This window comes from Paramacrobiotus metropolitanus, unplaced genomic scaffold (genome assembly GCF_019649055.1).
Source record: "Paramacrobiotus metropolitanus isolate TYO unplaced genomic scaffold, Prichtersi_v1.0 Parri_scaffold0000082, whole genome shotgun sequence".
Taxonomy (NCBI): domain Eukaryota; kingdom Metazoa; phylum Tardigrada; class Eutardigrada; order Parachela; family Macrobiotidae; genus Paramacrobiotus; species Paramacrobiotus metropolitanus.
In genome coordinates this window covers 304,128-324,647 of record NW_026570302.1, presented here as the reverse complement: position 1 = coordinate 324,647, position 20,520 = coordinate 304,128, and the positions used below count along the sequence as shown (strand labels likewise).

The 20,520-nt window shown below is 47.0% G+C and overlaps 2 protein-coding genes across 2 annotated transcripts; both read right to left on the bottom strand.

Moving 5' to 3' along the window:
- Nucleotides 1-285: 285 nt before the first annotated feature.
- On the bottom strand, nt 286-19,993 carry LOC129595777 (uncharacterized). The gene is made up of 4 exons (XM_055492887.1): nt 19,911-19,993; nt 2,061-2,732; nt 1,110-2,003; nt 286-591 (listed from the first exon to the last, which is right to left on the bottom strand). Exons 2-4 carry the CDS (start codon nt 2,718-2,720, stop codon nt 499-501), a joined length of 1,647 nt encoding a protein of 548 aa, XP_055348862.1. The 5' UTR covers nt 2,721-2,732; nt 19,911-19,993; the 3' UTR covers nt 286-498.
- Nucleotides 17,797-19,144, bottom strand: LOC129595762 (uncharacterized). The gene is made up of 3 exons (XM_055492866.1): nt 18,516-19,144; nt 17,884-18,452; nt 17,797-17,836 (listed from the first exon to the last, which is right to left on the bottom strand). Exons 1-3 carry the CDS (start codon nt 18,936-18,938, stop codon nt 17,797-17,799), a joined length of 1,032 nt encoding a protein of 343 aa, XP_055348841.1. The 5' UTR covers nt 18,939-19,144.
- Nucleotides 19,994-20,520: the final 527 nt, after the last annotated feature.

The following is a 20,520-nucleotide window of genomic DNA, read 5'->3' as shown; positions in this document are numbered from 1 at the left end:
TGCGAGAGCGGTCCCGTATGCGGGAACATCATCCTGCAGTTCGGTCAGATCGAAAAAACTTCTGCCGATATCGGTGTCAAAAACCCGAAACCACAGCATTGTCACCCGCAGATTTATTAATTAAGTTACTCGTTTGCGGAAAGCAGACAAAACACAGTAGTAGCATTATAATAATCATATGTAGTGAGATAACTCTACAAAAGTACGTGGAATGCAGACAACCGTCAATCAACTGTAACGGAAACGGCTACGTACAACACGTTTCGAAAAAGCATAATCAATCCTACTGATGCTGGCTAAAATAAAGCGTACTGCCTATTCAGGCAGTTCAGCCAAGAATACTCGGCGCGATGTTACCAAAGCTGAACAATGTAGGTCAACGGAATACAGAATCCCATCGGCACTTTGTGCAAAAGTCTTCTGCTCCGATTCCCCGTCATCCGGAAACGATTTCCGCCAGCCGGATCAGGGCATGTACTGCAACGCGGGACAACTTCTCTAGCTGTAAATTCTGCAGGCCGTAGTGCACCACCGTTTCCCACGATAGTGCAGCGTCTTTCGCGGATCCGCTGTCTGCATCGCACACAACGTCTGTAAATGAAGGCCATCATTTATGATATCGCTCAAGAGACGATAGCGACGGAGAACATTCGAAGTGTTTATTATGCCGCGATTTTGTTGCGGCAAAACACTATTTACGCGTGCATAATATATTATTCCGCCGCATTAAGGTTCGCGGAAAAGCCCTTGGCTGTTTTGCAGCATAAAACCTAAACACTGTCTACTTAAGTAGCTGTCAATAGTTTCTAAAATCGGAAGTTAAGGCTTTCTAAATTTTGTATGTTCAAAGAAACCCTTGTGCTACACAGCGGTGCTTTTTATGCTGCTTAGTGGGTAACCAGCTTTCCGCAATTTGTTACCCTTTACCATCGTTGTTTCACAATACACGCCGGCGCATTTGCGAAGTACAGTTATATTAAGAAAACCCAAAATGTTGACCGTCAGCCCCGCTAAATGCGAGACTGTTGTGACCCAGTGTGGAACAAATAGCAGAAAGCTATTTCGACGCACAGTAGATACTGCGGCACAACTGGGCGAAATATTATTACCTTGCATGCAACCGAAATAATGAGATGGCCCCCAGCCGCAGCGCCCAAACCTGCCAGCCACTGCGCCAGCTTTTCTCGCTGCTCCAGCGTGGGCTCAGGCATACCCATCTCCAACGCCTCCCACATCGCGCATCCGAGGTTATTCAGCTGCGCTGATCGAGTCATAGTCAGACTGCTGGTAATTCGCGAGTGCCTCCCGTTGGCATCCGGCCACCCGTTGGTATGGTTGACGTGCATAGTGCAGTGAAGCAAGCGGATCGCATCGCACGGAAGCTTTTGACATGCTGGGATGAAATCAACGAGACGAAGGACATCGAGTTCATCGGTGTAGCCGTTAAACTGTCGCACTGGTTTGGGCATATGCTGCATGCAGCTGTCATGCTCCATCTCCGGATCGTAGGTCAAACCGAGTTGGAAGCTGCAGCGAAGACCTTGTAAATATAGTGTCAGTCGTCGCAGTGAAGATTTCTGCTCCGTCACGTAGTGGATCATGTCTAACATTTTCCACAGATCACTTTCACTCAGCAGCGCCTTTCGGTCAGCCACGACGATGCGCTTTGTCGAAGAGTTCAGACATTTATAAATGGGTGCCACCACAAAATACTCGCGTCGGTCCAGTTTTTCCATCTTCTGACATTCGGCGGTTGTGATAAAGATTTCTACAGTCAAGGTAGGTGAGTCAGGTAAGTAGGAAAACGTCACGCAGACCCCCCGCAGTGAATTCTGCGTCAACGTATCCAACTGGGAAAATACCTCCAGCCACACCTCTTCGGATAACGCTGTCAAAGCACCCTGTGATTCCTGACTTTCCAGCTCGGCGTTCGCTGAATGTGGCTGGCAGATAACACGTGCGAAGCATTTCATTAAACTGTCGTGAAGAGTTGGCAGATTCTCCTAAATATCAAGAAACAAGTCAAGCACAACGAATCAACCTTGCGGCGCAATTCATACCGGCAGTCCATCAATACCAGCTCCGCTGAGTGGACGTTTCTCCGGAGGACGCTCAATAAAAAACAAACGATCATCCGCAATGTTCACGAGGGCAACCGACCATCTCCATAATTCAACATAATCGAACCAATCAGGCATTTGCTTGCGCACTTCCTCAACCGACATGGAACAGTATGTCTTCGGCAACGGAGTACTACCGTTAACAAATGTACCTTTTTGGATGCGTTGGACCAAGGCGTCTGTCGGACTCCGTGCTCTCTGGCGAATCCGGTCGCCGAGGACCATATCGGTGAGCAACGTCGTCGTGCCCCAGCGCACAACAGCCACATTGTATGATTCGTGAGGTACCCCGCGCGCCAGATTAACCATCTCAGCCGAAAACCACTTCCACGGACCGGAGGGTGTTTCACGCATCAGCACTTCCACGGGAATAGCTAGGTCCGGTCTGGCGTACTCGTCGGCTATTATTGCACACAAAGGACCTACGGTCCAGGATGGAAGGAAGACGTTGCTGCCAAACGGGAAGAATCGGCGGCGCTCGGAAGATAGGAAGTCGACGAAGAACCCATTGTCCGTAACCTCGACCACACGTCCGTAGCATACCATGCCGTCTTTGCCCACAATATCCACGCTGTTCGTCTGGTCAATTCCGCTAAACATTGTGCACGATACCTGGCAAACGATCTAAGATTCAGATACGTACGATACTTGAGAGTACTCTATTCATACGGATACTATAGCAGGCAGACTGAGGCAGTAACCATCCTTTGAGCACTTCAAGTACTGAAAATCAAAGGCAGTAGTGAGCAGTAGGCAGTAGTGGCACAATTTTTACCTTCAACTGTTTGATGGCTTTCAGCAACGCAACTTTATTCTACCGAGAATAAAAGTGATACGATTACTTACGCAGTTTTTAAGAAATTAATTAACTGTCAGTTGCAAGCTGTTGGCACTGGATAAAATGGCCGATTTAAGTAAGTAATTTTACCGTTAAAAAATAGAGCTAAAAATCGTACAGACAGTGCGCACTGCGCACCTTGCTTCAGTTGCTTGGTCTGCGTCCCTGCAACGCCATGATGAGTCTGAGTCTATAGATGAAGCCCGAAGCCAACCAAGTAAGACGCTTTAGCCTTCAGCTCGTTGCATGTGATTCATAAATGTCCGTTGTTTAGACTTCGTTTTCGCTTGATGTCGGCTGTTTACTTACGAGTTAATACAGTAAATCTTACCTGTGACTCCGACTTTGAGCATAATTTGCGTACAAAAAGGCCTTCTCCTTAGCGGCTCTCAACCTCTGCGGATCATTCAAGCGGGACAACAGGTACCTAATAAATTACGAAGTGGCTATTTTGCCGCAGTGTTTGCGGCTAAATAGCCGGTTCGCTATTTGCCGCACTATGGTGGGTGAAATAGCTTGTTGGCTATTTTACCGCACACTGCGTTAAAATAGATGCTCAGCTATTTTGCCGCACTATGGTCGACAAAATAGTCAGTTGGCTATTTTGCCACACCATTATTGCAGCCTGTCTCGCCGCGCACTTTCAGTGAGCTCTGTACGGAAAAATGCCGGAAGTTCTGTGAAACAGCGTTACTTACTGCAAACAGAATCTTACAGAGCGTTACAGCGCAACGAGACAGTCCAACTCAAAATGTGTCACTTTTAATCTAGGCTATGTATGAGTGGCTTCGCCTTCGCCTTTGCCTTTTGAGCGGTGCGCATTCGCCTTCGCCTTCCAAAAGATGCACTTTTCGTTGGCCTTCTTATGTAATTCTTAAGTTTCTTGGGTTATATTCCAATTTCCGAGGGAATCTTGTTAGGTTTTATTATGTTCTTGTTCTACATACTAGCCGTTAGTCGAATTAAAACTTATTTTCAAGCAACCATGCGCCGACGGTTTTAGTCCGGCATTCAGTACTTCTACTGTTATCGGCAGCACAACATAGAGGCTAACGATTGTAAAGAGCTTTCTTGAGGAATCAATAAACTGGAGCAAACAAGCAGCACGAAAATGCCCATTGGAGCAATCTGCACCGAGCCAGATGGTTGTGTAGCGCTGTATTTAATGGTTTCATCCGAGCAAAACCCGTAGGTTCACCTGTAGCCAGCAGGTTCATAAGAACCTGCTGGCTACATCCTGTAGCGATAGAAATTAGATGTACCGCCAGTAGTAGTGTTAATTACGCTTCTCTACTGTCTATTGGTTGTTGTGTTATGAAGATCAGAATCCCTATTTTTCTACTTTTACCGACCACATCTTACGGTCAGAAACATCTTGAAATTAGTCTTGCTGCAGCTTGCTCCCAATCTTGCTCCGCGCCTTCCGCGCTTCCTGCCCTGTGCTTACGCACTTCTTGCTACGCGCCTTCCGCGCTTCTTGTTCCACGCTTATGCGTTCTTGCTCCTCAGCTTGCTTTGCTCGCTGAATTTTGCAACGTTGTAATTGCTAATAAACACTTGCGATGACCTTCTATTGTGTTGCTTAACCGCCAAGGGATGATCGTGCATCTCCCATCATTGTGACCCTGTAAACGGTAGTCAGCTTCCGGTCAGCATCGCTGCCGACCGTGCCAGCCTTTCCCACACTAACAGCCGACAGATCGTGGTAAGGTGGATTAACCAACCCTGGAACAGCAGTCAAACCGACTGATGGTACATGGCGCTCCTTTTTTCCGAACAAACCCGACAGGATACCAGGGAGCCGGCCGCCACCCTCATTTGCCAGTTGTCGTTCAGAGTGAGCTTCTCCTTTTTGTGATCATCGATAACACTGTTGCGAATTTTCGATTTTAGTGAAAAATTTTGGCCACATTAGAGATCTGAATTGCAAATCATTTTTGCCGCTGTCGTTTGCATAACTGAAGCGACTTTTGTGCACAAATATTAACGGCAAATTTTGGAAGTACATTAGCGAAATTATTTACTAAATTAAAATCGCGAATACATTAATTACTGTTTGGCTCTTAAAAAATGTTATAGATCATATTGTTTTGGCATTGCCGATAATTTTGCCACACCCTGACCTTTGTCTGCAGTACATATATACGAGTACAGTACATACTGTAGCAAAATTGTTGTGTGCCATTGGGATTCTTGCATCCTATGTATCATTTAACTTCAAGAGCACAGACAGATCTTCCCTCATGAGAAAACATTAAGCGTTCCAATCCAGCAGATCCATGGAATCTTCAGAAAAGATTCTAGTCCGGTCTCTTCTGAACTGTTCGTCAAAGTCTGAGCTGCGCTGGCTTAGCGAATGTTCCAGTCTACACATTAACAAAGCGAAGAAAAAACGGCATTTTGTGAAAAAATTATAGCACACATATCGGCAAACAACATTCCATTGTCATGTGTACAGCAGCATCTGTTACAAGCAACAAGAGATGACTCAAAGCAGGCATACCGAGAGATTTCCTTGAACTCTCTTTCCGTGGTCAGTCAGACAGCCGCAGACACAGGCACAGACAGTATACAGCCACTGGAGTGAGCACAACAACAGAACAGGCCAGCAGTCCGGCGCACTACACTCTAGATCTCATTTCCTCCGAACCTGAGTCCGTTAGAGAGCGTTATTACAGGCTTTGTAGTTTTCTGACGGAAGAGGGATGCTCTTTCCTGGATGAGCATATGTATGAGCAACACTACTGCGCTGTTCTATCAGTCAGACAGGAAACTCTTGACCTAAGCAGAGAGAACAGTGTAGTCAGTTCACGGATAGCCGCAGACCAGCAAGCGACCCGCTTCATGCACTGGCTCAAGGAACCACAAACAATAGACACCCAAAACAGCACATGTAGTCAGAAAACATCAACCAAAATTAGGCTATCCGGATATGCGGGATACAATGGTGTTTGTTTGTTTGTTTGTTTAATCAGCTTAACGTCTACAACAATCAGGACAATCCTGCACGAGGTTGTAGACTACCAGAAGAGAATGTGCTTTCATATAAACGAAAGCACGGCACATAACAAAACAGTCAACAGTTCATCAGAAATTTACAACAAAGGATAGTGCTCAGCATTAAGGAAACGTTTAGTCCAGCGTAATTCCGTCCATTTGATGCGATCCAAACTGGCGCCGAAACAGGCGATGCTTGAATACGACTCTTGAGGAAGTTTCAGCTCGTTCCAAAGCTGCGACATAAGGAATGCGAAGCTCCTTTCACTTAGCAAGGTCCGTCCGTTTGAACTTGTCCTTGAGGGTTCCACTGCATACGGATGTTCGTCCAGGGCGGTGGCAAGGCGCGTTCTTTCTGCAACACATTGAGAAACGGCAGCAAACTTTTCACGAAGCTTAAAAAACTTTTCGCCGTAAGGGACAAGGCTAAAAACGATTTTGTACACGAGAAGAAGTGACTTTTTAATGCGGTTAAGCAACAGCGAGTTATACTTAGCCAGTCGTAACACTTCGGGGTATTGAAACTGCAAGGTCCTAAACGAATAGTCTTTAGGAAGCGATACTGACATTTTTCAACGAGGTCAATTAACAACTTCTGCTGACAGAATGCGATTGTGCTACCGTAATCAGCGATCGGCTTAACGAGCGAATCGTACAACTTTTTCCTAGCTGCACTATTCTGATATGAAAACAGAGCGTTCAGGTACCGGATTCGTTTCCTTATCCTACTTGCCAAATTTTCGCTGTGGTATTTCCAGTTTAGGTGGCGGTCAAGGTAGATTCCTAGATATTTTCCATTTTCCGCATTCGGTATACTCTCGTTGTTGATAAAGTACACACTACCTTGCAACTTAGCGCGCTTTTTCGTGAAACGGATATGCGTCGATTTTTTAGGATTAAATTTTAACTGATGATCGGCAGCATATTTCGAGACTGTATCTAGGGAAGACTGCAGATTCTGTTCGTCTTGTACTGACTCTATTTTCTGCAAAACACACATATCATCGGCAAAAACAAGTATTTTGCTGTCACCAGGCAGATCATCTATGTCATTCGTAATGCATAAGAACATCTGCGGGCCTATTTTCGACCCTTGAGGTACGCCGCTTGTGACATTCTTAACAGAGGAAATCATACCGTTTATGATCACAGCCTGGGATCTGCCTTGCAAGTAGTCACTTAACAAGTCTATTAAATTTTCATGCACATCCAGATTACGTAGCTTTGTGATTACAGTTGCATGGTCGACTCTGTCGAAAGCATTACTGCAGTCCAGAAAAACACAATCAACATCGATTCCATTATCAATGAAGTTCATAACTTTCTGAACTAGGATCTGGCATAACAATTCAGAAGAGTGCTTTTTTCGGTAGCCGAATTGATAATTTCTGATCAACCTGTTAGCGGTCAAGTGCGACGCCAGTTTATCATTGATGATTGTCTCTAAAACCTTTGAAAGGGGGTGAAGACAACTGACAGGCCGCCAGTTTTTTGGTATCGTAAGGTCACTCGACTGTTTTGAGATAGGAGTGACGAAGGATAGCTTCCAAGTTTCAGGAAATTTTCGTTCGAAAAGACAATTATTAAATAAAATTCTTAACGGCGTTATTAAGGCGGAACCACATGCTTTTATTAACTGATTCGTGAGAATGAACGGGCCACTGCTTTTCGACACGTCTACCGCTTTTAAAACATTCCATACATCATTGTCAGTTACAAAAATGTTTTCTGTTAAACGGTTTCTGCAAGTTATTATGTTTCCTGAGCAGTGGGAAGAGCACGGAACAAGGGTGTTGACGTAGTGTGAATTTAAAACATCTGCTTTCTCTCCGTTGGTAGTCGCAACATGGCTTCCATACCGTAGTATTGGCATACTATCCCTATCCACACTTTTTCTTACAAACGACCAAAACTTTTTTGGGTTTGTTCGCGAAGCTGTTGCAATATCCTGAAACTTTCGGTTCATGAAATTTCTTATCAGTACATCACATTTTCGAGCGTGTTTTTTCCAGTTGCTTCTTAACTTCGTCTTACGTTCACCGGTACTTGCATCTACGTAACGCTTGTGCGCGGTATCGCGCATTCGGATCGCACGCTTTAAAGGAAGAGGATACGTAATATCAAATCGCTTTGGAGTAAGCTTTATTCTTTCGAAAAACATAAAAGCTTTGTCAACAATTTCGTCCTCAATTTTAACTGCCACTTCAGTACAGTTTCTATTTGATAAAATTACAGTCCAGTCAATTTCAAAAAGTGCATTACGGAAGGGCAAAACATTTTCTGGCGAAATTTTCCATACAAACTTGTAAGATTCTTGTGATTTATTTTTCGGTAAAAGAACACTGAACGATATTCCATCGTGATCGTTAGTGCTTGCTGGTGGGCTGCAAGCACCGACATAATCGATGTACCATTTAGTTGGAACGATAACCAAATCTAAAACACTGTTGATACGAGTCGGAAAAGTTACAATTTGTTTCAGATTAAATTCTTTTAACGATTTTAACAAATGCTGTCCATGCACAGTATTTGACGTTAATGCTTGCCAGTTAATTTTGGGACAATTAAAATCTCCCATCAGTAGAAGCCGCTGCATATCGTTTTCGACAAACTTTTCGCTCAAATGTTCAAGAAAACGTGGTAGTATTTCCGCAATCTTATCAGGGGAGCCATAAAATACACCAGCAATTACGTTAATACTGCTAATCTCAACCGCAACAAATTCAATGTCATCTCTCTCAAGGTCCGACCGTCTTTGTCCAGCCAAACATTTTTTGACAATTAGAGCAACACCACCACCTGACCTACCGATACGTGCTCGACGAAAAACATTAAACATTCTGCCGTCTCTAAATAGCTTATCGGGCAACCCAGGCTTATCTTTGGTCTCAGTCAGACCTACAATATCTTGACCTGTGCAAAACATTTTTACTTCTTCTGATTTAGTTGAAATTCCGTTGATATTACACAATTTAATGGCTGCTTGAGATAACAGGCGTTTACGATTACATCTGATGTTCGTTTTAGATTTCAGTGATCTGAGTTTAAATTACCGTTATTACCGTTATTCTGGCCGCCCGCTGGCTTTGGAAAATATTTCCAAAGTTTAACAGAAATGTTACTCGGCCAGATTTGTGCATTCATAATCGCATTCTCACATTCCAAGAACGTACCAACCCGGGCAAACGTAGTGCGCCTAAGGTCATCGTTCGCCCTGTTTCGCACGTCAACAAACCGCACTTTAACGTTTTTACTTTCCAAAAACGATTTCAGGGACTCAGCTGTGTAGCCACGTGGCAAACCGCGCACACAATAGTCTCGGTGCGGTGCAGATTTCAAAGTTAGAGAATCTACCAGAGGGTCATTGTTCTCGTTACCAGCTGAGCCGCGAACAATTTTACTTTCTGAACGTTTGGTAGCCGGGCCACTGTTTACTTCGATTAAAACCACTGTCGATTAAAACAGCCGGGAACGGCACAGCCGGGCTAGGCACAGCCGGGCTAGGCACAGCCGGGCTAGGCACAGCCGGGCTAGGCACAGCCGGGCTAGGCACAGCCGGGCTAGGCACAGCCGGGCTAGGCACAGCCGGGCTAGGCACAGCCGGGCTAGGCACAGCCGGGCTAGGCACAGCCGGGCTAGGCACAGCCGGGCTAGGCACAGCCGGGCTAGCGGTGATCCATTCAACCTGTTGATCTGTCTGTCGTCGGTTCCCCGGCATACAGCACTAACAGGTGATCGCTCAGGTTTCCGTCCGTTGGTGCATGTTCCGTTCCCTGCTTGTTGTATCCATTCGTCATCTCCGTTCCCCAGCGTCGTGCCGGGCCAGGCCGATTCGTCCCCACTAGGTTTCTGAAGTTCTGGCCGAGCTAACCTCTGCCAAAACTGCCGCGGCCCCTACATAGCGGCTGGCTGAAATTCTCTCCACAGCCGGCCTTCCGCCGAAGTTCCGGCCGTGTCTTCCAGTGTCTCTACCATAACTGCCTGCACCTGTCGGGCTCGGTTGGGGCTGTACGTACTGTTGCACGGATGCAAACGCTTGGCCGAAAGGCATCCAGGTTACGGTGAATGCAAGTCCGATGAATGCAAGTACGCGAATCCTTATGTCGCCTGCACAGGCCAGTACGAACCTCACTTTTCTGGTCGGCAAATCGAGCCGTAAACATGGCCATCCAGACATCGAACGGCCAACCGTCCTTCTGTTCTTCTGACTTCGGTTCCTAGTAGTAGTCCGCGACTCCGCCACATAGCCGGTTGGAGCCCGCTCACGTACGACCATAACTCAGCGATTACTGCGCTACCGATTAATTCGTGTCTTTGTGTATGCGGCATAGCTGGTATACCATCCGTCCTGTTTTTGCATATCGCCGTCAAACATGACGGGAGGTCCGTCATCCGGCTAGCCGATATCAGCAATCGCCCGAGGTTATTCGATTTGCTAACGTTATGTCGACTCCAGATAAACATCGGCCCGTCCTCTCGGTTCCTCTTTCCGGTCTTGTCGTTAGTCTCGGTCGGCATCGGCCTGGTCATCCCGACGACCAGGGCGCTTCGCGTCCCGGCGATTCTCGCTGGGACAGCTGCCCAGCATGATGCAATACTGGAGCATTAAATTTGGACAGCCGGTCGGCCAGATGTATCAGCCGACCGTATTGCCCACGTTTTTAGTGCAGCAAAGACAGCAGCCCGTCATAGTCGGAGCGCAGCCTCGCCTGGCACATTTGCCAGCTGTCGGAGAACAATGGCCTGCCGCGGTTACACGACACCAAGAGAACGAACCCTGCCGACCAAACGGACGATGCGGCAGCCTACGCTGGCGCATACATGACATCGGACCCAGGACCAACGTTAACGAAACCCGTCGGAAAGTGATAGCCGGACAAGGGCGTCCACGACTTCGATGGCCGACAACGAGGATGATCCTTGCCGCCGACATAAATTGGTCCGGCCTCGACGATACGCTATAAATACGGCGCCGGAGCAATTGACGGAAGAAGAGTCGCGGCACTGACGCGACCGACTGGTTTGGCAGCAAATTACCGGCAAATCCCTGAGGCGCCGTGCCGGGCTGAAATCGAAAGTTCATCTTGTCGGATGTGCCGGAATCGTCCACCACGTCGATCAGGTTCCTCGTTTCAGCCTGTTCCTTCCACCGGTTAGATTTATCGCTCAGGATGGGTTCGTGCGGTTGCGGCGTTCGATCTTGAGGCCTCTTATCTGTTCCGGTCTGTCTCGAATGTCCGTCCGGCTTCGGTAGGTTTGTCCGTCTCGCCGCATCGATAGTCCAGGACGCCGTGTCGTTCAATCCCACCGAACCAAGGGGCCGGGGAGTAGCACTCCGCGACGCCGGGCTGTCGTCAGATTCGTCTCCAAGCCGGCTACTCGTTTCTCAAGCTGTTCCGTCCGGTGTATCGTTGTTCCCAGTTCCTGTTCTAGGTTGACTTACTTCAAAGATACATCCCTCTGCTCCTTCAGAACTTTGATGGTTCATGCGATGAACTCGGTTGACTCGACCAGAGATTTTTTGAGCTTTTCCTCGTACACGTTCCTTCTTTTTTTGCCAGCAGAAGCTGTCGCTGTAGCATCTCTATCACTTCGGTTCTTTTGCTGCACTCCTGCCTAAGGTAGACGCTCTCGGTCGAGAAAGTGTCCACTCGTTTTTGGAGTCGGCCGGTGCCTTCTGTCATGCCCGCATTCTCCTGTCCGGGTGGTAATAATCGCCTCCTTTCCCGCCAAGGTTGCCTTCTTCCAGTCGATCCTGTTCTTGGTGGCTGCTAACTTGATGGGCCGATTGTCCGTTTATCGTGCCATCGGTGATCTATTCCGGCGGCTAGCTAAGTTTCTGGAACTGCTGTCCTTCCGGCGTCTGAAATACCGGTCGGGTCGAGTTCTGTCCGCCTTCGGTGTCGATTCCGGGCTGCCGTCTACTAGAGACACTGGAACAATTCCGGCTGGAACAGTGTCGACCGGCGACGGAATGGTTGACTTGCCCGTCAAGCGGTCGACTGAGCTCTCCGTCGAACTCTGCCGAGTGACCGCTGGTGTAAGCTGGTCCGTTCCATCCGGGCCGGGTGATCTGGCTGTCGTGCCTGGCTACGATCCACCCACTGCGGTTTCCGCTACCCGTTCTCCGGATCGTGCGTTCACCGGCTCAGTTTGATCTGCAGTGTCCACCGGGACGCCGGGTTGCCGAGCGTGCGTGTGTGGTGCTCGCCTTTCTTCAGCGGCCTATCAATGCTTGTCCGGAGGGTGTTCCGTCCGTTTTGTTGTGCGGTCTGACTAAAGTGTCCGCTGGCTATAGACGTGTGTAACCGTCCAAAACGACCGGCGGTCGTCTGAGACGACCGGTCGTTTTCGACGGTTACAGACGCGCACTATGCAAATGTCATAATGAATGACTGATATCTGTCTGGTGTTAGTTCGCTATGGCGGACAAAATTATTTTTAAAAAATAATAGCGGTGGTTGTGAACCACATTATTGCACGAGCGCGAGCGCCAATACCACTGAGTAGTGGTACCGGATTTCTGGAATTGGAAAAGTGAGCGGTGACGCTCTTCGTGGCGTCAGACAAATTCATGCTCTTGACGATCAGTTAATTGCAGCACCTCGCGCTTCGCGCTCGGTGCAAAAAATCTAGGATATATAAAAAACATTTTTTACTTTTGCCTAAAATTCAAGTAACACCAACATTACTTTCCAGTCTAAAGGAATCGACTTTTGATCGTAGGTGCAATTAAGGCGAAGGCGACAAGATCTCGATGCCAACGTAATTTGTGGTATAACCCGACATACTTTTCAATGCTGCGTGGACGGGTAAACACGGGCGTTGCCTGCGAGCACGGGCGATTTCTTTTGCTTCAGAATTATTATATTGCAAAATTGGAAGAAGATTATAAACTTGATGAAGGGCATAAAATCGAAGTGAGAGATGCCAAAAGCAGCGCGAAGTGAAATGCGATAGCTGTGACTACCGCGGTCGTTTTCGGGATGGATCCTGGAACGGCCATTTTTGAGCTGGAACCGTTGCAAACTTACCTGGCAGCTGCTTATGAAAGCATGCAGCTGACACCATTACCACCTGAATCAAACATATGTCAGAAAACCGGTAGAAAAACCTGCTGTGACTGAATAAAACGTGGGGAACCACAAGATGTTATCACGTCAAAATATATATTTTATTCAGAATTTATATTATGAGATTATTATAGTCACGGGAACAGAAACCGGAAGCGTCGCACACACTGGTGTCAGTTCTGTTATGTTCTGTTCATCCAACGTTATACAAGCTGGTTGCTTATATAGCACACGGTACATTCTCGATATTAGTAAGTTACTGCACCTAAACAAGGGGATTGGTGACCTGGGTGCACCGTACACTCATAGATCAGCTAGTTAGACAATGGTCATAGTTCACAAGTACATGACACATCATGAGTGTATATTATATTGGTAATATAATTTCTAACACAAATCAGCCAATACGTTAACGTAAAAAAACACAAAATTAAAATGCCGTACACGCACCCAACACCCGTGCCCGAACCCCGTGCAAATAGCCAACGCCCGTGCATTCACCCGTGCACGCAGCCAACGCCCGTGTTTCGCCGTGCACGCAGCATTATAATTATGCTGTTCCCGTCCATAGTGCGGCAAAATAGCTCACGAGCTGTTTTAACGCAGTGTGCGGTAAAATAGCCAACAAGCTATTTCGCCCACCGTAGTGCGGCAAAATAGCCAACTGGCTATTCTGGCGCAGTGTGCGGCAAAATAGCCTGAGGGCTATTCAGACCCTTATTGTTATACTGCGGCAAAAATAGCCATAGCCTAATAATTATGGTTAATCATTACTGCTATGTCAGTTTTGTGTCTGATTTTCTGTACGAACGCTTCATCTAGACGTTGCCAACTTGGTTTCCTAAATTTTACTTACACAGCTCCACTGTAAACCCTACATGTTCTGTGAATCGTCTCCCAGGTACCCTTCAGCATGTTCAGTGGAATTGATCAGGCAAACAGTGTGGATATTGTGGACGGCGACGGGGTGGCACGCTACGGACGCGTGGTCGATGTTGCGGACAACGGGTTCTACGTCGACTTCTTATCAACCGAGCGCCGCCGATTCTTCCAGTATGGCAGCAGCGTCTTCTTGCATTCCACGGGCACAACAACCATGGGTGGACTTGGAGGTCTCGCCGGCTTGTACGCCACATCGGGACTGACAATCCCCGTGGAAGTACTGATGCGTGAGACTCCCTCCAGTCCATGGCAGTGGTATCCCTCAGAAATGGATAATTTGGCGTGCGGTAAAGAGTACGAATCATATAACGTGGGGATCGTGCGTTGGGGCACGATGACGGTGCGCACGGATGTTGTCCTTGCCGAAAGAATCCGTCAGCGAGTGCCAAGCAGCTGGTGGACAACCGTGGACGCACCCGCAGCCGAGCAAACAGTCACACCAGCCAAACGGGTTGAAAAGGCGACATTTGTTAAAAGCAGCATGCCGTTACCGAAAGCGTATTGCACCATGTCGGCCGAAGAATTACGTAGAATGATGACGGGTAGCTGGTTGGATCATATTGGATTGTCGATGTGGTCAGTTGCCTTCGTGGACATTGTTGATGGTCGGTTGTGGTTTATCGAGCGTCCCAGGGAGTACGGTGCACTCAACGACCGCTCGGCGGTATGAAATGCCCCCTTTGATCGTTTCAGTGTGCTCATCTGATTGTCCTTTTTGTTAATTTTGCAGGGGAACTTCAACGAGGTTCCAAAATAAACTGATGGAATGCTTTGCGCGGGTTATTCGCGTGCCACAATCAGCGACCGTGGAGTCTGAAAATGAGGAATCACATCGTGCCTTGACCGCGTTATCCGTGGAGGTGTGGTTGGAGGTCATCTCGAAGTTGGATACGCTGACGCAGAACATACTGCGGTCTGTGTGTGAAGCGTTTTCCTGCTTACTGGACTCCATTACCCTAACGGCCAACATTGTTGTCACGACCACTGAATTCAGTAAAATGGAAAATTATGACCGCCGGGATTATTATGTGGTGACTCCAATTTTTAAATGTCTAAGCTCTTCGACCAAGTGCATCATCGTGGCTGATCGCAAGCCGTTGTTGAGCGACTGTGATATCTATAAAGTGCTGGACATGATCCACTATGTGGCGGAGCAAAAATCATCACTGCGCCTGCCAGCACTGTACTTTCAAGGTTTTCGCTGCAGTTTCCAAATCGGTCGGAGTTACGACTCAGTGTTGGATCAAGACGAATGTGTGCAGCACGGGCCCAAACCAGCGCCGCAGACGTTCAACGCTTACACCAGCGATCTGCATGTTATTCGCCTCGATGATTTCATCGCGGCATGTCAGAGTCTTCCATGTGATGCCATCCGCTTGCTAGAATGCACTGTCCACATCAACCACGTGAACGGGTGGCCAGATATGTTGCCGCCGCAGTTCTGCAGCCGGATCTCTATGGCTCGACTGGAGAAAGCAAACAACCTGGAATGCGCGGTGTGGGAAACTTTGGAGATGGGTTTGCCAGTGCCCACTTTGGAACAGCTGCAAATGCTGACGCAATGGCTGACAACGGTAGCTACTGCGGCTGACCAAGACGTTCATGTTCCCGTTGCTTGCAAGGTGCAGTAATACGTCTTGCTGCTATTCTTTCTCCAGCAATATTAACTACTATTTTGATCTGTAGGTATTGTGTGCGACACAGACAGTGGATCCACGAGAGACGCTGCACTATCGTGGGAAGAAGTGGTGCATCGGTGGCTTGCAGAATTTGCAGCTGGAGAAACTGTCCCGTCTTGCTGTGCACTTTCTTTTCCGTCTGGCTGAAATCGTAACAGAATTAACGGGCGCAGAGTAGGATGGTGTTAGTTAATGAGTTTCAAACGAGATGCCGATGCACCTCCCTGTTTACGTAGCTGACTGCTGCTGTTTTCTACAACTGTTTGCTGCTGCTTTTTGCTGATTCTACAACTTTAGTTACTACAGTACGAAGACTCTTTGCTGAATAAATAATTAGTACCGATATTAGCATTCTTTTAGCAAAAATGGTATAAGTGATCTTTGTTTTTTCAAAATAAAATTCATTAACACATAACTGAAGGTCGCCGGCCACGTTCTTCCGTAAACTAATAATCTGTATAGTAATAAAATCATGAATGAAGTATTTGCAGCTACAGTTTAACGCCTTTTCTACACATTGTCATTAGTCAATTCCTACTCTAGACATTTGTATTGCTTGCAAATTTTTATTCATGTACCCCAAAGCTCACAAGTATAGAAAATTAAAATAAATAATTTTTAAATACATTTTATTTGGTGGTTGACGTCATACAGGTGGGAGGAGCTGTCACACTGTCACGAAAAATCTACCCCAAAGTTCCCAAGTACAGAAAGTTAAAAATTTATTTTTTAAATATATATTATTTGAACTTAAATAAATATGTAATTCAACTTCAACAAAAACCAACAAAATTAAACTGACGATTTAAAAAAATTGCTAATTTAAAAAATTTTATTATTCGAAAATTAATTACATTTTTTGTTAAATATCCATTTCCATTAAATAAAATTCCATTAAAGACGAAAACGGTTGCCCCGAGCCTTGAGCTTATTTTAAAAGGTTTGACTGGAGGTGAAGAATGTCAGCGACAGCGATAACTTTTCGGGGTTTACTAAACATTCCGGTGCCTTGTGCCGGTGCACCCGCTGTGTAATTAGACTTGAATTTCGTAATACACGTCGAAGTCACCTGTTAACATGTTTGCATAATTTTACAGTATTGAAAAGACTGAAAACAGCAATGTGTTGGCGCTAACCTGGTGTTGTAATGTACAGATAACGGCAAATGAAAACGGTAAAGGCAAATGTATGTTTTCACAACGGTAAAGGTAAAGTGGAGTAATATCCTACGGGCTACGCTACGTATATCGATGCAGGGTAGATGAACTCATCTAGCACTCAATCAAAAGTTACAGAAACACTTCCTGCACTCAACCCACTTAATCCAGTAATTATAAAAAAGAACTTGTACAGGCGTGCGTAAAACATTCTCTCCCGGAAAAGTTCAAACCAGTTTTGAAAAAGCAATGACAATTCTACCCTTAACCCAAGAGGTTAACTATGCAGAGAGCAAAATCTGCTTGCAGTGTAAGATTGTAGAAGTCTCCTGCTCACGTCATCCTGTGCCAATTTCCACCAGTGGGACAAGGGCGTGCACAGCAATACATGCACATCCTTTAGGCCATTTATGCACCACTTTTTCCAACGATAGTGTAACGTTTTCGCGGATCCGCTGTCTGCGTTACACACAACACCTGCAAATGAAGGCCGTTTAATAAAGTTGCCCCGAGGACCGACAGCAACAGAAAATACTTGAAGAGGTTATTCTATCCCTGTTTTTGCGGCAACGTACACTTCAGTTGTTTTCTTTATGCGACAAAGCCGTCTTTGAACCTTACTTGCCTTGCCGCATACTGCGCCGCAATATCACTTTGTTATGTTGCTGCATTTACGGGTGATGTGTTGGACAAAATTGCGGAAGACTATTTGTTCACACGGTAGAATGCTGCCACAAAATGGCATTAGACAAACAAATTACCTTGCAGACAAATGACATGAGGGGATCGCCCTCCGCGGCATTTCCCAGCTTCGTCAACAACTGCGATACCATTTGCCGCTGATCCAACGTGGGCACGAGTAAACTCGTCTCCAAAGCTTCCCACTCCGTGCACTCTAGGTTATTCGGTTTTTCCAGTGGAGTTAAGGACAGGTGGTTGATCTCTAGCGGATGCAGTGTATTAGGCCACATGTTGACGTTCATGGTGCAGTTAATCAAGCGGATCGCATCGCAGGGAAGCTTCTGGTATGCTGCGACGAAATCACAGAGACGAATATCATCCGATGCGTCGGTGTACCCGTTGAAATTTTGCTGCAGTGGTTTAGGCCCATGCAGCACGCAGTTGCCGTGCTCCATCCTAGAATCGCAAGTCAAACCGAGTTCGAAGCTGCAGCGGAATCCGAAAAAATACAGTGCTAGCCGTCGCAGTTGTGGTCTGCGCTCTGCCACGTAGTGGATCATATCCAGCACCTTCCAAATATCGCTATCACTCAGCAGCGTCTTTCGATCCGCCACGATGATACGCTTTGTCGACGAGCTCAGACACTGATAAATTGGTGCCACAACAAAATAATCCCGTCGGTCATAATTTTCCATTTGGTCGCAGTCAGCGGTCGTGATAAAGATATCTGCACTCAAAGTGGGGGAGTCCAGTAAGCAGGCAAACATCTGGCACACAGTCCGCAGTAAAGTTCGTGGCAAGGTACCTAACTGAGAGAAGACCTCCAACCATAATTCCCCAGACAACACAGTCGAAACATCATGTGATTCCTGGTTTTCCAATTCTACGGTCGTTGGCTTTGGCAGTCGAAAGGTGCGTGCAAAATGGTCAAACAATATGCTGTGAAGCGCCGCTGGTGAAAAATCCTACACAATCAGCGCGAAGGGACTAGAAAAGCCTGTTGAAACAACCCAAAGGCACATTCTTACCAAAAGTTCATCCAAAAAATTTCCGCCGGCTGCGCGTTCTGTCCGAGGACGCTCGATGTACCATAAATGATCGTCCACAATATCCACGAAGGCAAACGACCACATCCACCATCCAGCACAATCCAACCGGTAACTCGGCATCAATCGGCGCAATTCTTTTGCCGACAGCGAGCAGTAAGCCTTAGGTAATGGCATGCCAGCTTTAGCAAATGTTTCCTTCTCAATGCGTTTGCCTGCTGCGGCTGTCCCCCAATGGCTCGGGTCTCTGCGGCGGATTGGCTCGCCGAGGACGATATCCGTACGCGCCACCGTCGCACCCCAGTGCACAATAGCCACGTTGTACGATTCGTACTGTGCACCGCGAGCCAGATTAACCATTTCAGCAGGATACCATCTCCATGGGCCGCTAGGCGTTTCGCGCATCAGCACTTCCACGAGGATGGTCAGGTCCGGTTTAGCATACTCGTTGGCTAGACCTCCCCACTCACGGTTCGGGGCAGTGGGCGGACGGAAGGCGTTGCTGCCGAAGGGGAAGAATCGGCGTCCCTCGGTAGACAACAAATCCACATAGAACCCGATGTCAGTCACATCGATCACTCGTCCGTAGCGTACCACACAATCAGCAGGGCGCAATCCGAGGGAAATCGAAAAACTGCTGAAAAAGGCGCCGATGAGGGAATCGAACCCCGGCTACATCGTTAGATCCGCGTAGGCAGTACCACTGCACCACGGCGCAATACGTTGAAATCATTTGAAAGATTTTGTCGCTGTACGTGAGCCGCTTCTCTCCTCACGCCCCCTTTGCAGCTTTCGCCACGTCCTCGTGGCAAGACTAAGCGATCCTCCTAAGCGGCTGCAGTTACCGCATCCTTTTATCCGTTTTCAAGCGGTTTCCCGATAACCGCAGCGGCTTCCCGATAACCGCATCTTTTCTTTTTCTCTTTTTCCCGGCTCGTCAAGGAAGGCTAACGCACTAGTCTCATACCATAGGTCCGTGATCCAACCACGATCTGCTACCAAATCAGCAGGGCGCAATCCGAGGGAAACCGAGAAACTGCTGAAAAAGGCGCCGATGGGGGAATAGAACCCCGGCTACGTCGTTAGATCCGCGTAGGCAGTACCACTGCACCACGGCACAATACGTTGAAATCCTTTGAATGACTTTATCGCTGTACGTGAGCCGCTTCTCCGCTCACAACACCGTCATAGCCCACAATATCCACGCTGTTCATCTGGCCAGTTCCGCTGAAATTGTACACGATACCTGGGAAACGACAAATGAAGTTCAAACTTCAGATACGATACATGTGGACGCTATGGCAGCCAGTAGCGTTCCTGACTGTGAGAGTACTAAAAGTGCTAAAGATCGAAGGCATAAGTGACGCAAACTTTTACCTTCAACTGCTTGCTGGCTTTCAGCTCCACTTCGATCTACCGAGAATAAAAGCAACACGATTCTTTACGCAATTTTTAATAAATTAACTGTCAAACAAGGTTGGCGCAATTTGACCAATTTGTCCGTCAGAAGCAGAGCCAACTCGGCAAAGGAGAAAATCAAGCAAACAGCGCGCTTCTTGGTCTGCAGTCTGCACTTCTGCGATCTAGTCAGCCTGAGACTTGATTCTTAGATGAAGCACGAAGCCAGATAAATAAAACGCTTTAGCCTTCAGCTCGTTGTACGTGAGGTTCGTTGTGTTTTCGCTTTTTGTAGGTGATTTCGGCTTTTTATTGACTTTATCCCTGGAGCATAACTTTGGTACAAAAAGGTGGTCTCCTTATGGTAAGTTCTCAACTTCTGAGGATCATTCAAGCGGAACAACAGTACTTGAAACGAAATAATTATTACTATGAAAATCAGATGAATCACTGACTGATGTCATTGATTCATCTGATTTTCAGTACGAACGCTTCCAATAGACGCTGTAAAGTTGGTTTCATAATATCATACGTTTTACTTCCAGTGCGCCGTTGTAAGCCCTACGTGTACGGTTGATCGTCTGTCAGT

What these genes read in the sequence shown, in the direction of transcription:
- LOC129595762 (XM_055492866.1), bottom strand. Translation starts at nt 18,938, where the DNA reads ATGCGCGAAACGCCTAGCGGCCCATGGAGATGGTATCCTGCTGAAATG. An exon ending in ATTTTTTGGATGAACTTTTG is followed by an intron (nt 18,453 to 18,515) that starts GTAAGAATGTGC and finishes CTGATTGTGTAG; the next exon opens with GATTTTTCACCAGCGGCGCT. An exon ending in CTGCAGCAAAATTTCAACGG is followed by an intron (nt 17,837 to 17,883) that starts GTACACCGACGC and finishes ATTTCGTCGCAG; the next exon opens with CATACCAGAAGCTTCCCTGC.
- LOC129595777 (XM_055492887.1), bottom strand. Translation starts at nt 2,720, where the DNA reads ATGTTTAGCGGAATTGACCAGACGAACAGCGTGGATATTGTGGGCAAA. An exon ending in CTGGTATTGATGGACTGCCG is followed by an intron (nt 2,004 to 2,060) that starts GTATGAATTGCG and finishes CTTGATATTTAG; the next exon opens with GAGAATCTGCCAACTCTTCA. An exon ending in TTATTTCGGTTGCATGCAAG is followed by an intron (nt 592 to 1,109) that starts GTAATAATATTT and finishes CTTCATTTACAG; the next exon opens with ACGTTGTGTGCGATGCAGAC.